General features: G+C 54.3%; 1 protein-coding gene across 4 annotated transcripts; it reads right to left on the bottom strand.

Annotated features, from left to right (window-relative positions):
• Positions 1-2,295: 2,295 nt before the first annotated feature.
• On the bottom strand, positions 2,296-16,056 carry CCR7 (C-C motif chemokine receptor 7). 4 transcript variants are annotated; one of them, XM_081805022.1, is made up of 5 exons: positions 15,975-16,036; positions 9,232-9,281; positions 8,308-8,348; positions 7,486-7,787; positions 2,296-6,450 (listed from the first exon to the last, which is right to left on the bottom strand). In XM_081805022.1, exon 5 carries the CDS (start codon positions 6,319-6,321, stop codon positions 5,371-5,373), a length of 951 nt encoding a protein of 316 aa, XP_081661148.1. In that variant the 5' UTR covers positions 6,322-6,450; positions 7,486-7,787; positions 8,308-8,348; positions 9,232-9,281; positions 15,975-16,036; the 3' UTR covers positions 2,296-5,370. The 4 variants fall into 4 exon arrangements, with proteins under 4 accessions (XP_081661148.1, XP_081661147.1, XP_081661146.1 ...); XM_081805021.1 differs by lacking the exon at positions 7,486-7,787 and having other exon boundaries at positions 15,975-16,037; XM_081805020.1 differs by lacking the exons at positions 7,486-7,787; positions 8,308-8,348 and having other exon boundaries at positions 15,975-16,056.
• Positions 16,057-16,412: the final 356 nt, after the last annotated feature.

Raw genomic sequence — 16,412 nt, 5'->3', positions numbered from 1 at the left:
GCTCCTGGCTGTCCACAGTCTGCCTGAGTTAGGGGGTAGGGAGACGTGGCTGCAGGTGGGGTGACTGAGAAGGAGGCTGAGCAGGTGTAGTTCTTGGACAAAAATCCATGTTCTGCCTTTGACAGGCACTGAAGTCTTCCAGGTGAGTCCAGGCCTGTGTCCTGATCTGAAGATGAAGAGGAAGGCAGAGGGGTGTCTCCCTGAACCGCCCCCCCCACCGGGGGCTCAGAGCTTTGCATTGTTCTTCCTGCTCCCCTCTCCCTGGATTCCCAAGGCCGGAGGTTGCCGGCCGCACCCCTTGGCAGCTGAGCATCCCCGTGGCAGGTGGCGGAAAGAGGTGTTAGTGCAGGCAGGACAGCGGTGTCCAGGGAGTTAGCCACCGGGGACAAAGCCCAAGCCTCCGGCCAAGAGACAGAACTGCTGCCACTGTGGGTGACTCCTGGCCCCTGGCTTGGCCGCAGAAAACACCTCCTGGGCCCGGGAAGAATGCACCACTTGGCCTTCGCATGCAACCGTGTTCCTGTTTCTGTTACTCGAGTACAATTTGCATAAACCAGAAAAGATAAATGTGCGTGCATTTCCAGGCCTCCTTTTAAACGCTGGGAAAGCATTTGGGGCATTTCATCTGTGGCGTCCGTGGAACTTCACAACGTCAGCTATTTACTTGGAACAAACAGAAACTCTGCTGCCCTAAGCAGACGGACACAGGCATGAGAGGGCTCGGGGGCAAGAGGTGTTTCTTCCCCTGCCCTCTTGCTAAGGGGATGGACGTCTGACCTGGGGACCTACCGCACCAGGAGGGAGTGGAGATGGCCAGAACCAGGCCAAGCCTGCCCCTGCCCTGCTCATGCACGCCCGTGTTTATTTACACGGAGATGAGAACCCGGAGGGCACACTGTGCGGTGGTTACTACGACACATGGAACAACCCAGCAAGTGAAATCCCTGGGGTTAGGGAACAATAGACAAAAATAAGGTGATATCCATCTCACAGTACAGGCAGGAGGAAGAGCAGTCTGAACTGGGCCACACACACACACACACACACACACACGAGTCCGTGGGAGCATTCACGTGTCCTCATTTCTGATTTTGGAGGAGATTAGTTGAGATGTGTTAGTCTAGAGCTGCTTTGGCAAAGCAAGGGGCTATGCAGCCTTTTCTGCAGCAGGTTCCTTGTCTGTATCTCCTTCTATGCCCCTGACAAGACAAAGGACGGAGCTTGGGGGTGGTGGGTGTATGCACACATGTGTGTTTGTGTGTGTGTATGTTTGTGTCATGAGGCTTCTACTCCCTGCAGTGCCCCTCAAACATCTGCTCTCACGGAGTGGAGGCTGGAGGGCTTGCCGGGTTGTTCTTTTGAGTTCAGGGAGAACCACCCCCTCTTTTACTCCCTGGGGTTTTTCTAGGGGCTCAAACCAGGCAAACTGGGCCATTTCTAACCCCCTTCTGGCAAAGAAGGCCATGAGCCCCCCTGTCTCTAAGACTAATATAGCTCCTTTCTCCCCACCTGTGATTTGTTCTACCTACTGACAATATTCTCCAAGTCGGGCCCCTAGCTGTGTCGTCCCTAGAATGCACCCCTGCCCCACCTTCCCCTCCTTCTGCTCCCCACTCAGAATTACTCCCTTCCGCTCCCCATCTCATTTGCCTCAACTCCTACCCCTGCCCCCAAAGGCCTGTTTCTTCTCCCTCCAACTATTTACCTTCACTACAGAAATAAATCTGACTCTCAGAGGGGATTCTTTCTTAAAAAGATCAGTTGCCTGAATTCCTTTGGGCCTGCTGCCATATTTCTTTGTACCTCATTCTCCTGGACTCAGTGACAAGGACAGGGACTATTTATGGGGGCGAGGGGAGATGCTCCTTAAGGGCCTGGCCACAGGACAGGAGGGATGGTGCTTGCCAGAGCAGAGTTAGATGGTCTGGGATGGGGGTGGTGTAGGCCAGGGTGGACGCGTAGGGGAGGGCAGGGGGAGTGCAGGAGATCTGCAGGAAGAGCTCTGGATGGAGCTCGGGAACCTGGGTTCAAGTTCTAGCATGGCCAAGAGCTCCTAAGAGAGCTCAGGTGAGTAATTGACCTCTCTGAGCCTCAGTTGACTTACCCGTACAATTGGTGGGAAGGACAGACTGACTAATCTGCAGGCTGTCCTCCAGCTTGGTTTATAAGTTGTGGGGGATGAAAATGGGGCTAAGGAATTGAATTTGGTTTCCCTGTGGTTAGCAACTTTTTTTTTTTTTTAGCTACCATGTATTAAACATTTCTTAATAATGATCAACAACACTTCCAGAAGGATTTCTAAGCATTTTACGTATATGAATTTATTTGCTCCTCACAACAATCCTAGGAGGTAGGTGCTATGATTTTCCCCATCACACAGATTAGGAAACCGAAACACAGAGAGACTACGTAAGGAGCCCAAGTAGCGCAGCTGAGATTCAAACCAGGCAGTCTGGCAAATCCCGTTCTCCTCATCACCACGTTCAACATTCCAGGCACCGTGCTAAATGTTTGCCAAATCCTCTCCATTTTGCAGTTGAGAAATCTGAGCCTCAGAGCAGTTGAACAACAGTTGAAGGTCACACAGCTGGGAAACAATAGAGATGAGGTTCCCAGTCAGCCTGGCTTCAGAGCCTCTGCTTCCCCCCATCCACCTCCCACAATCCTGCAGATCCTCAGGCCCCCAAAGCAAGTTTACCCAGTATCCTTATATTGCAAAGTCTCTTTAAGCAAGTCAGTTCCTCCTTCTGGGCCTCAGTTTCCCCAGCTAGAGGATGATTGGGTTGGACCAGCTGATCTTTGAGGTCCCTTGCAGCCCTGTGAATCCATGATTCTGGAGGTGTGGTGCTTCTGGCTGGAAGGGCAGATTTGGGCCCTGGGGTTGCAGCCAGGGAGGCTGGGGATGGAAAGAAGGGGGAGCTGCAGGAGATGGGGAGGGGCCATGGGGGCCAGTTGTATGAAGCAGAGGAGAGACACAGAGAGAGAAGCCCTTGGTACTGGGGGGGTGGCTCCCCAGTGAATTTGTTCCTTCTTCCTAGGGGTCCCCCAAAGTTCAGGGTAGGCCCACGAGAGCGCTGGGCAAGGGAGTAGGGGCCAGGCCAGCAATGAGCTGAGATAGAGCAGTTTGGGGAATTAACATTGCTGGGGTTTTGTTGTCTTTGTAAATACTCGGAGATGTCCAGTTATTTTAGAAAAATGTATTTGAAGCCGAGATGGCGTGTTTGTGTGGTTGGCCAGGCTTCCTGCTCATGAGCGTTCCTTTGAATTCCTCCCTTCAGGAACTGAGGATCGGTTTCCTGCCTGTACCCTCATGAGGATGTACACACCAGTGGTCTCCATGCTCTTCTCGGGGGCCCCACAGGCACTCTGGGGTGCCCCCTCTCACCCCCCACTCGTGCACACACATCTGCTGCTGCACCTTTTAAGACTCAATGCGGCCGTGGCAAGCACTGCTCCCCACTGGCTGTGCCTGGGCCGCTTCATTTTCCCCAGGGCATGCTGGCTGAAAAATGGTGCCCAGTGCATCCTGTGGTGGAGGGGAATGTCATGTGCTGATGACATTAGGGAATGGGCTTCATTACCAGGCAGGCTCTCTTCACTTTGGAAAATTGATGGAATCACCTTTGCCCCAGTGTCACCTCCCCGTCTCCCCCTGCCAGGCCCCCAGCTGTCGCTGTGCTGGGCCCTTCAGAAGCCTCCTCACGCATCACAGCTTTGGGCTAACCTCCTTTCTGGCTTGGAGGAGTCAGGGTTCTGGGCAGGCATCAGGGCACCCAGGGACGTGGATCTATGTGGAGGGCAGTGGTTGGTCCCTGATCCCTGCCCCTCCATGATGGGTCACCGGACATCGGCTATGGTGGTCTGGGTCGTGGGTGAACCTGGCTTTCAAGCATCCAGCAAAGGGTGCAGCCTATCACATGGGTGCCATCCCAAGCCTTCTTAATCCAGCATGCTGTGTGGTCTGCGTGCCCAGGGGGAGGCCCTCCCTCTAAACACCACTGTGGGGAGCTTGAAGGGACTGACAAAGGGTTATGGGATCTAGTTCCAGACCGAGCAGGGACAGATGAGCTGACCAGTGAGCAAGGGTTGCTAAAGGTGAGGTTACAGGGACAACTTTGTTCTTTCCAAAGCTGAGCTCAGGCCATGTCTCTGGGTCACTGCTGATGGGTCACTCCCACGAGCTCTGGAAGGGCATTTGCAAGATGGGCACCCTGGGCTTCCCCTCCCCCTACCTCTTTCAGCCTCCTGGGCCTGTGTCATTGGATGGGCTCAGAGCATAGCTAGGCAGACCTCATGGCTCGGATCATCTCTGAGAAATGAAGGCCAGGGAAAGGAGAGAAGAGGGCGTGGTCAGGTGGGAAGTGGGGGCTTGCAAAACAGGAACACACCCGTTTGCCATTTACCAAAAATTTCCCCCCTTTCTCTTAAAGCTGCTGTTTCCGCAAGGGAAAATTTGTATTTGTATGTGAGTAAACTGCGCTGTCTTAATGAACTGAAAGCAGCACAGGATGAGAGTTTTTTGTCCTCACGACTGAGAACAAAGAGCAGCTCATTGCTCTTTGGCAGCTAGCATGGGCACCACCCCCTGGACCCTAACCTCTCTCGCTGCCCTCTCCTCCATCAGAGCAGAGCTGAGACCCGAGAAGGGCTCGCCGCATGTCATCCTCGCCCCAGAGTCCTGGCCGGGAGCATGGCTTTGGCCGGGCAGAGGCAGCTGGCCTGGCCTGGCCTGCAGGAAGCACCACACTCTTCCCCGAGGCCGGGCAGCAGCCTGATGAGAGGGGGCAGGCGAGGGGCAAGTGTGCTTTCAGGGAGGGCTGGAGGCTGCCATTTCTTGGCGGCTCAGATGACAGTGGAAAAAAAGATGGAGGGAGGAATTCAGAGACTCTGACCCACTGGCATCCCCTTTCCCTGCCAAGCCAAGAAGTCTCCCCACCATCTCCGGCCTCGGAGACAAAGCCTTGTTTTCTGGAAGGCCTTGCCTCAGCCTTCGAATCTCAGGGAGGATGTCTTGCTAGGTCCAAAAGAGTTTCATTCAGAGGACTCGCCAGGCCCCCTCCACCGGTCTACCCGTCACCGACTCTCCTTCACTCCAAGTGTGGACTGTTTCCCGACTTCCACTTTCGGTTTTAGGTCTGGGGGAAAACAGCCTTGGTTTTGGAGTGTTGCAGGATTTGGTGTGGCTCATCGGTCACAACGCTTTGCAACCTGGGTGGAGGTAGCTAGGGCCACGGGGGAGGCCCGGGCTGCCGCACGGGCTCTCCCCACGAGATAGAGCTTCAAGGCCGGGACTGCCTTTCCCTCTGCAGCTTCTGGAGCCCAGTCATTTGCTGCCTGTCCCCGGCCCTCTAGTCCCAGCGGAGGAGCCTTCTACGGGGAGAAGGTGGTGGTGGTCTCGGCCTCCACGCTCATGGAGGAGCGCCGGGTGTGACGGCAGGAGGACCACTGCCGGAGCCGCTCCTGGCTCAGGCAGCCCAAGTCCTTGAAGAGCTTAAAGAGGTCGCTTCGGAACTTGATGCCAATGAAGGCATATAAGAAAGGGTTGACGCAGCAGCGGACGCAGGCCAGGCTGTAGGTGACGTCGTAGGCGATGTTGAGCTGCTTGCTGAGCTCACAGCTGCCGCTGCCAGTGATATTGAAGTCGGCCACCGTCTGGGCCAGGACCACCCCATTGTAGGGCAGCTGGAAGGCGATGAAGACCACGACCACAGCGATGATGACCTTGATAGCCTTGTTGCGCTCGAAGTTGCGGGCCTGGAGCAGGGTGCGGATGATGACGAGGTAGCAGAAGCTCATGGCCCCCAGGGGGATCAGAAAGCCCACCACCATCTGGGCCACCCAGATGGTGATCAAGTCTTCCACGTGCTCAGTGATGAGGGAGCACCTCAGTGCTTGCTCACTGCTGCTCTTCTGGAGGCCGCTGTACAGCAGCTCTGGGGTGGAGAGCACCACGGCCAGCATCCAGATGCCCACACAGGAGAGCTTGCTGATGAAAAGGACGCGGGCACGGTGGCGGTGGGCCGAGACGGCCTGGACAATGGCCACATAGCGGTCGATGCTGATGCAAAGAAGCAGCAGCATGCCACTGAAGAAGCTTATCTTGTAGATGCCAAAGATGATCTTGCAAACGTGCACGCCGAAGGTCCAGGACTTGGCTGCGCCGTATGCCCAGAAGGGAAGGGTCAGGAGGCAGAGGATGTCCGCCATGGCCAGGTTGAGCAGGTAGGTGTCAGTCATGGTCTTGAGCCTCTTGAAATAGATGTAGGTCAGCACGACCAGCCCGTTGCCCAGCAGGCCCATGAAGCAAATGATGGTGTACATGATTGGCAGGAACCAGGCTTTAAAGTTCCGCACGTCCTTCTTGAAGCATACGGACTCATAAAGTGTGTAGTCCACTGTGGTATTGTCTCCAATGTAATCATCTGTGACCTCATCTTGGCACAGGCACACCTGTGGGGAAGGGAACAGGGCAACATGATCCAGCTTAGCTGAGTGGGATCCAGCTCAGCTCAGCTAATCTTGCTGCCCTGGGATTGCCCAGAGCAGTGGTTTCAACATGTGGTCCCCATCATGGGCATCATCAGCATCACCTGCAAATTCTCGGACCCCACCTGAGACCTATGAACCAGAATCTCGGGGCGGGGGGAGGCGGGGCTCTGGAATCTGTTTTTCTAAACTTTCCAGGTGGTTCTTTGGTTTGAAACCAGTGTTTCCCAAATTTTAACATGCATATGAATTACCTGGAGATCTTGTCAAAATGCATGTCCTGATTGACTAGGCTGGGACCTGAGATTCTGTGCTTCTAATAAGTAGCAAGGGTCTGTTTTTGCCAACTCAGAGAGGCTCGACATTACGTGCCCTGACGGTAGACTGGAAATCGTCTGGGCTTTGAGGTCACATGAGCCTTGGGCCGGATAAACACACTTTATCTCTGAGCCTCAGTTTCCTCATCTATGAAGTGGACATGACTACTATCTCCCTCACGTGGCTGGGGTGAGGTGCTTAACCGCGATTCTGGCACCCAGAAACTCCAGAAGAGTAGGAATGTGAGTCTCTCATCTTGGGTCTCCTTTTAGAATCTGCTAGAAAGAGTTTTCCGGGAGCCTACAAAATACTTCAGCATTTGAGGGAAAATCCATGTCAGGGTTAAGGTGGAGGAGGGCCTGGGGTCAGAAGAGAGGAAGGCAGATGCTCTGTTAAGAAGCCTGGAAGCCCTGGTTTGGGGCGAGCTGCTGTGACACTGGGTGGTGAGTGACTTGCAGAATTCTACGGATCCCTAGGGCCCAAGGCACGGTGCCGGGCATGCGGCAGGGACTCCGGCAAGTTGTGCCCGAGTGCACTGAACTGCACGGCTATGACAGGGGTGGAGGATGCACCTCTGGGCCACAGCCTCCTCAGCTGTGATGGAGTCCTCCCTGCATCCCCAGGAAGAGCAGGTGGCTCCATCTCCCACTCTCCCTCTGCACTCCCACCCTCTCCCCCTACCTCTCTGTCTCTCTTTTCCTCGCAGTCTCTTTCGGCAGATCCCGATCAGCCGGGCTCAGCTGCTCAGGGCCTTTTTTTGGCCCGTCTGCAGGGCAGGGTGAAGGTTCAGGCAGCCTGCTGTGATTTTATCAAGGAAGGAGGGCACGCGCCCCAGTGCCTCTGTGCACAGTGACGGCTGAACCTCTGCAGGCTGGCAGCTGGGCTGCAAGACTGCCTGGGGAAGCTCACGGCCCCTCCTCTGGGAACTGGGCTCTGGGCAGCTCACCGTGATGGGTTTTCACGCAACTGGGCTGCTGGAGGGACTTTAGAGATGAGGAAAGGGAGGCTTTTGGAGAACTTCGCTCAAGGTCACACAGCCGGAGTGGAACCTAGTCTCTTCCCCACATCCCGTCTCTGTCTTTCTCACTTTCAAATCCTGACTTTCTCACTGTCACAGAACGAGAACAAAATAATATCCAGGAGCCTTTTCTCTGGGCACTGCTATCTTGAGAAAAGTCAGTGGTACTCCCCTTTCCCTCATCTGGGCGTGACTGCAGCCTGGGGGTCCTGGGGAGGCTGGCTGCTCTCGGCCACCCGTGGTAAGTCCCAGGGTTTTAAGTCCAGGGTCCCTGGACATAAGGGGGTACACCCAGCCTCTATGAAGTGTGCTCTCCACCACCCTGTCCTGCTTCTTTTTCTACCCTTTACTACTTCCGGACTCTGGGCCACTAGGCATGATGCCTCTGCAGCCCACAGCCCCACCACATCCTGCCCCATCTGAGCCACCCCCATTCCCCCAAGTAAAGAGAATGAGCCCCAGCTGTCCCTCATCCCCTCCCCAACCTTCCAGCTTCCACTTCTAGCAGTACAGCCCCTCCAGAGTCCTGAAACGGGAAAGAAAGAAGGGAGGGAGTGGTGATGGGGAAGGGGGCCAAGCTGTGGGCTGCAGCCCAAGCTCCGGGGGGCCTCTGGGATGGGGTTTTGGGAACAGTGCCCAGCTTGGGGCCTGCCTCTGGCCGGAGCTCCTGGAAACCTGCCCCTCTGGCCTCCAGACTTGGGGAAGAGCCAAATTCTGAAGGACTGCCTCTCCAGCTCTGGCCTTGGCCCCCCCCTTCCCCTCCTGAGAGCTCCCACCCCCAAGAAATGGAATAGAGTAGACTATGAGTTACAGTTTCTTCTAACTCCAGCCCTCGGTGGGGCCAGCCTTCCTGTCTCCATTTCTGGGACTGAGAAGCAGAACAGTGTAAATCGGGGGACTTTGCTCCTGCAGAGTTTGGGCCCTCTAAAGTATGTGCACTCCCCCCACCCCCAGTGTCCTGGGCCCCATGCTTTCTTCCCTCCCCACTAAGTGGGGCTCAAATGGTCCTCTTTATTTCACAGAAGGGACTGGGGCCTCCAGGGGAGGCTTTGACTGGACACTGGGGGAGGGAGACAGCTTTGTGCAGTTCCTCTCCACAGACTCAGATGGAGCCCACATTTCTATATCCTGGATGGGGACAGTGGAAGTGGGGTGGCGGAGAGGGTGGTATCTTATTTTCCTCTGTGTTTTAATTTAAATGGTGTCGAGGATGTTCAGAGACCACATGTGGCTTTGTAGGGTCACTCAGAGGATGGAGCAGGGCAGCCATCAGCTTAAGGAATGGCGGGTGGGTTTGTGTCTGGGTCTCTTTCCTTCCAGCAAGTGCCCACCTCCTCCACCAGGACCCTGGGGCTGGGAAAGGGTGGGCTTGGGGAGAGAACAGAGCTTTTGTTGGCCACAGATCTCACCTGGAAAATGACAAGGAGAGCCACCACCAGCAGGCTTTTCATTGGTTTCCCTGCAGGAGACAAGGTGAGAAAGTTACTGCTTGGCAGGGACAGCTCTTTGTTAGGAAAGAAAGCCTCAGGGAGGGGTGGGGGCACTGTTGGGAACTTCCATCACAAGCTCCAGGCACCACGTTTGCCTGGAACATCAGAACCAGATTGTGCCTTGAAGCACCTGGCAGGCTGCCCAGCCTTGCCCGCCCTCACCTCCTCTTCCTCCACTCCGATGTCCTGGAAAGGAGTGGGATCCGAATGCAGGGCAGCCCCCGCGCCCCACCCCCTTCTTGGCTCTTCAGGGCATCTTCTGGAGTTGGAAAGCCCACCCTAGCCCACACCACCCCTCAAGACTGAGTTTCGACTGACCCTGACTCCTGGGTCTGAGTGGCCCCTCCCACTCCAACTTGTGTGGGAAGCAAGGCCCTGAGGGGGTGGTGGTAACGTGTGTGTGTGTGTGTGTGTGTGTGTGTGTGTGTGTCCTGCACTGCTCCATCTTTCCTGCATCCTGGTGAGTGGGCAGCCCCATCTGTAGCCCGGAGTGCCCTCTAAAGGAGGCCAGCTGAGGAGATAGGCTGATGCCACAGGGCTAGGTGGAGGAGTGAGGTTGTCTCCTGGCATCTCAAGGATGGGAAAGTGCTTCAGGGACCCATCTGCTCCCCATAATCCCCCCCATTCGACTGGCATTCATTAAGGCCAACTGGTGGTTTACTTGGCTTACTCCCTCAGCCTGTCTGTGAAGCAGGGACCTCTTCCCTTTTACCCAGTGCAGGCCCAGAATCAAGAAGGCATCCAGGGGGGCGCCTGGGTGGCTCAGTCATTAAGCACCTGCCTTCAGCTCAGGTCATGATCCCAGGGTCCTGGGATCGAGCCCCTCGTCGGGCTCCCTGCTCAGCGGGAAGCCTGCTTCTCCCTCTCCCACTCCCCCTGCTTGTGTTCCTGCTCTCGCTATCTCTCTCTCTCTGTCAAATAAATAAATAAAATCTTAAAAAAAAAAAAAAGAAGGCATCCAGGAACCATGTGTTGATGGATGAATGGATGAATGAGTGAGTGATTGAATGCCCCGCTTCCCCTTCTTCCAGGGGAGAGAGCACCAGGGTGGCCTGAGGGGACACTGTGGTACAACAGAGACTTTTCTCTGAGGTAACTACTTTTTTTGCCTGCCTGAAGTGTGTGTGTATGTTTGCTCTTTAACTTGTTTCTAACCTGGGGCCTCTCGAGATGTGGGAAAAGGGAAGACACTCAGCTATGGGAAGGGACCCTGCCCCGGCCTGGGCAGAGCAGGGTCGGAACCTGGGCACATTCTGGAAGTCGGGAGGCTCTCTTGAGTCTGAGCAGCAAGTTGAGACCCCAGGTTAGCACAGGCCTGGTGTGCTGCGGACAGAGGATGGGCCCTTGGCCGCTCAGTTCTGCTTTGTGGCTGAGCTGAGGGCTAGAGTGGGAGATTATTTCCTCTGAGGGCTGAGCAGGGAGGACAGTGCACAGGGTAATTTATCTCACCTAACCATCTGGGAGCACCCGGAGGACCAGAGTTGTGCTTTCTTACCTTTGTAGCCCCCTCCCTGTAACCTGACCCTCAGGTGCTCCCAGCCAGGGCCTGGCCCATAGGACAGTCAGTAACTGGGATGCCACAAATGAATGCCAAGGCAGGACTCGCAGGCCGGTCACGCCTCCAGTCTCAATAGGGACAGGGAAATGCTTGGGAATCTGCTTCAGGCACCTTCTGGAAGCTGGGGGCCCTCCTCCTGCCGGCGAGGGGTTCTGCTTCCCAAGAGGGAGCAGATTGCCTGTGATTCTCTGTCCTTGGCTACAGCGCCACCTGCTGGAAGACTCTCTGCACGACACCCAGTTTACTGCATGCTCCATCCAGGTGGAGGATCTACGGCTGGGGATTCTGGGCTTGGGGGTTCCTGGGCCAAGGAGGAAGAGCTTCAAGCCACATAAATAAATAGGTATTTCTCCCACCTCAAGCAGGTTATACTGCACACCACTGCTAGACACGTCTTTCTAAGGCAGCGCTTTGATGCCAGCTCCCACCAAGCCTCCTAAATGCTGAGGACCTCTCTATCCAGCCCTAAAGAGGAAGGCCCTGAAGCTCAGTATGGCAGTCAAGCCCCTCACCATCTACCTGCACCTGCCTTCCTGGTGTGTCTTCTCTTTCTGAGGACAGGCACCCACTGTCCCGTTGTCCCCCGCTTGTGCCTGAGTTTCCACAGTCCTGGGTGGGAATAGATGATTGGGCAACATCCTAGCTCCCCTCTCCCATCCCCCTTCCTCGCTGAATTACCGTGGGAGGCCCCACTCAATCCCACATCTCTATCTTCAACACGCTCTTGTCAGGGTCCAATGCACCGCCCATCCTCCACTGACTCATCTTAGCGTGAAGTGCTCGAGGTTTCTTTAAACATGTACAAATCTTTCGTTACTCTAGAGAAAGCCTGCTTTGACTGTCAGTGAGAACTGAGAAACCTCAAAGTTTTGATAAGTCACAACGGGTAGATACAAGGAGTAAGAACTGTTTCTATTTCACTCCATCAACCCCTTCCCCTGGGCCCTGTCCCATTTCTTTGTCCCTGGTGGAGGGGAGGGGAAAGGAGGTGCAACTAGGGTGTGTGTGCGTGTGTAGATGATTTCTCATTCCAGGTGTATTGGAAATGGTGGATGAATAAGGATTTGTAGAGCCAAGAAAGGCCATTTTCAAGAAAGGTAACCAAATGGGAATTTAGGGGAACTCTGGTGTGTGGCAGGAGCCTGGTCAGCGGCCATGAGTCAGAACATTTCTGTCTGTTACAAAGTCATAAAGCAACAGGTCTTGGGCAGCAGCTTGGGTGAGGCCACTGAAGTTGGGAATCTCAGGGGTTGGGTAGTGGATGACTTATATGTTGGGTATTTTCTGAGTTCTTGAGTTTCTAGTAATAATCATAATGAAAAGAAAATTCCCTAGAAGTCCAACCTGAGCCCCCAGCAAGGGAAACAGCTTTCCTGTCTGGGAGGAGAGGATTGCTCGTTGGTTGCTCTCCCAAATCCCAAACTTTCATCCCCACATTTTCCAGGCCCCCAGGGAATCATGGCTGCCCATTAGCTGGCCCTAAAAGCCACCCCAAACTTTTTCCTCTCCAGAATTCCTCACCTGCCAACACAACTTTTTTAAGGCGGCAGAAGAGAGGGGGAGGGAAGAAGCAGGGAGGCGGTAAGGAAATTTGGAGAGAAGGTGAGAAGCCTGGGGGTCCCCCTTTCAGACAGGCAGGGATGGATGACAGCTGGTGGAACCTTGTAGTCCCTATGATATCAACTGTTTTACCCAGTGATATAATTCAAATTCATTGAGCTTTCATTATGCACTAAACCGTTCCATATATGATCATTTTCATCATCACAAAAGCCCTGAGGTAGGTACTACTGTAATCCCGATCCAGTCCTGAGGAAACTGAAGCACAGTGAGATTAGCAACTTTCCCAGAGTCATACCATTGGCTAATAGTGGAGCTGGGCTTTGAATACTTCAGTCTCCAGAAGCCACACTCTTAACCTGTATTTTGTGCTGCCTCTTAGTCTTTGTGTAGCTCTCCCTCATAACATCCTGTGAGCGATGCCTTGTGATTCTCATGCTATATTCCAAAATATAGAGGCCCAGAGAGATTAAACCACTTGCCTGGGGTCACACAGCTGCCAAGAGATGGATCTCAGATTTGAATGGAACTCTCACTACTATGTTACCTTACATTTCCAATGAGTCCTCTGTGTATAGGGACCTCCATGGAGCGTGACAAGAATCCTCACTTTCCCACATCCCGTGGGTCATCCAGCTCTGTTGTTTCTACCCCTAACACCTCAGAGCTGGCCCCACCTCTGCCCTGACATAAGGCTTCAGAGCTCCTTCTGAAATGCAACTCACATCCCTTAACTCACCTGACTGAAAAAGAAAAATCTTCACTGGCTCCCCATTGCTTTCAGGACAAACTCCTCAGCGATGCCACACAAAATCTTAAAGACTGGTCCTGCCTGTGCCTCTTGCCTCCCTTCTTACCTTCCTCCTTGGCATGACCACATTCTTTACACCCCCCTCAACTTGCTCCTACCCTGTTTCTGTTAGCTTTTGTCAGAGCTGACTGGCTGAGTCCCCAGGATGTTGGCTACATTGGATTTTCAAGAAATTGGATTTGGATGCCTTTAGGTGGGGCTTGCACCCACTGGTTCACTCTGCTCCCCTCCACTTACCACGTCTTACACCCTTTCCCTCACTTGCCTTGTTGGCCTCTGATGGAAATCGAGTCTGCTCTCCCTGCCACATGCTGACTCCCTTGTTCCTCCTTGTCTGGTTTGGTAACTTGTACATGCCTTTCAAAACGCAACTTAAATGCTCCCCCGACCCATGTTCACTACTTTTCTTTGAGCTTCCCACGTGCCTCACTGTTATCCCATGAGCACTATGTTTCCCTCTCCCCACAAGACTGGTCATGCCCGAATTCCCCCATCAATGATAGTTGACCAGAAGAAGGTACCAAAGCAACCAAAGGAGGTTCCAACAGCTCCCTGAGACTGCAGCGTTCCCCTCCGCCCCAGCCATGCTCCCAGGCCAGGAGGCTTTGGCCCTGCATTCCTTCAGCTTCCCTCTGCCACCATTTCAGGCCAAGCTATGAGACCTAAGTCTCTCACAGGCTCATTTTTTTCTTTTCTCTGTTTTGGAGAAGTCTGAAGTCTTAAGACTCTTGTCTCTCGAAGGTGGGGAGGGCGCCTCAGGCTGCTCATTCAAATCATGAAAGAGACCAACTCAGCTCGGCTTTCGTGTTTTCATTTTGTGTAACAGAAACTCTGCCTCTTCACCCACCTCTTGCTCCCTGCTGGGCAGACAAGAGAGAAAAAAACAGATCGTTCATGGCCCATCCATCCGCCCTACCAACGGCCCTGAGTCCATTCTGAGCAAAGCTTCTCTCAGTGGCTTCCCTTCCTACCCAAATTTCTTCCTACCCCGAGACAACCGTTGGGGTTCTCTCTCGAGTTGAGTGAAGCAGGCGAGAACATCCCTTTCTCCTAAACCAGAGGTTGCCCTCCCTCCCCGCATCAAAGCCTGTGAGGCTAGCACCCCAAACCTAGGTCTGGGGAAAGACCCTCAGTGGTGGACTGGGGCTGGTTCTCAGAGGCCCGTGGAACCAGTGAGCACATCCCTCCCTGACTCTCTGCTCAGTCATTTCAAGCCCTGAAATAGTCTAAGACTTGAAATCAACCCTTGGGGGGAGAATTTACACTATGGAAATTGACAAGAACAGCCAATCAGCGCCCTTCCGCCTCTGGGGGAGCAGGTTTTCCAACATTTCCCAGCACCCCACGGGTACGCACAGAGGACACAGAGGTTTCCTTCACAGAGGTCACACAGAGAGTCAGAAACCAGTCCTCAGTGGGTTATGGCCTGCATTCTGTGACTGTGGTAAATGGGGTGGGGGTCTGGGGAGTGGGATTAGGGAGCAGGTTGGGAGAGGAAGTTGGGAGAGATTTTTAAAAACTAAAATCAACTCAAGAGTTCTTGATGTCATTCATTCATTCATTCATTCCACAAACTTTCTGCTCACACCCCCAAAGCATCAGAGATGGAGGTGCGAGGATCAGGCCGCACCTTCCAGGTCTTCCAGTGGTGGGCTGGGTGGCTACTTTAACCCCTCTACCGCGGATCGCTGGGTCCGCCCAGGATTCCGGGTAGGCTGGGTTGGCGGGGGGAGGCAGAGTAAAGGCAAGAGGCTGTGGTGTGGTGGGAGGAGTGTGAGGACAGCACAGGGCTCACCAGTGAACCTTCACTTTTTAAAGGCAACCTCTTGCGGCTTTGAGGCTGCCGTGGTGCTTCGCTTGCTGGTGAGAATGAACCATCCAGGAACTTGGCCTTTGTAGCCTCAGCCGGGCCTGATTTCATAGCTGAGATTTACACATGGGGTTGTCTGGAGCTGGACGTACCCCTCAGAACCCTCTCAGAGCTTCTTTTGTAATCCCTCTAGTTAAGCCTGAGGTTGGACCAGAGGACAGGCTTTTCAAAGGGAAGAGTCATCTGCCAGGGCAGAACAAGTGAAGAAGTGAGGCAGGGGCCATGCTGGAGGCCTGGGCTATGACTTCTCCAGGCTGTCCCGTTTCCTGTGGCCCACCCAGCCTTTAACCTGCAAGTGGCGGCAGCAAAGCCAGGGGGACGTGGAGCCGGCTTGCGTTTTGCCTCGTAAGTACCACTGGTACAAGGCGGCACCTTCCATTTGCTCCTAAGAGCACAAGCTTCTGATCCCCGCTTAGCAGATGAGAAAGGTAGAAAGCAGAGGGAGGACGAGGAATGGAGGGCCCGGAGTCCTCTGAGGACTTTGCCTCTGATGAAACAGGTCCCATCACCCCTAGCTGAGATGAAGACAGGTGCCGTCCGGGTCACCACCAACCCCAGCCCTGTAGCCCTCTCTAGTCCCTACTGTTCTAGAAAGACACCACCTTGCCCCCCCCAGCCCCCATCTTCCCTGGTGCCAATGGTTACCTCTTCCCCCAGGTCTGAAAGGTGCATCCGTTTGTACCTGGGAGAACAGGGTGGCATTCTCTGGAAGCAGATACTGATTGCCACCAAAGTAGAACCTGATTTCTCCAGGAGGCTCCCCCATGCCTTCCATCCCCCTCCCCCGCCTCCATTCCACAGAGTCAGGCTGGATGTCAGAGTGACCCAGTGCTGCTCTTTCCCACACAGGGAGGCTCACTCACCCAGGTCCATGACACTCTCTGGGCAGCTGAAACCACACAGGAAGGCTGTGCCGGGTCTCGAGCTCCCACTGTCTGGGGAGGAAGTGCTTTTAAGTTGTGAGAGGAGCCACCCTCTTCTCTGCCCCTCCTACGTCAGCTCCTTCCTCCAATCCGACCTCAACCATGGCCCCTACGGTGTCTTCTAGAACCAAGGGGTATGAGAACGTGAGAGTGACAGCCCACTCAGTGGTCATAGGATCATTAATCATCAGGTTATTCATTTTCAGAAATACCCCTGTGTAGCCCAGCAGACAAGGATCCCAGCCCCAGGCAGGAGAATATGGGCCAGTTATTGATTTGACACACGTTTAAGCCTGACTACCATGGGCCAGGGAGTCAGAGGTGAAGGAGGGATTATCCCCATCCCTCCCTTGCCCTGCTCAGTGTCACAGAAAACTA

Source organism: Leptonychotes weddellii, chromosome 15 (genome assembly GCF_054177405.1).
Source record: "Leptonychotes weddellii isolate Sample4059 chromosome 15, ASM5417740v2, whole genome shotgun sequence".
NCBI classification, from domain to species: Eukaryota; Metazoa; Chordata; class Mammalia; order Carnivora; family Phocidae; genus Leptonychotes; species Leptonychotes weddellii.
Note: the sequence above shows the minus strand (reverse complement) of the source record. Positions and strands in the feature narration are given on the sequence as shown.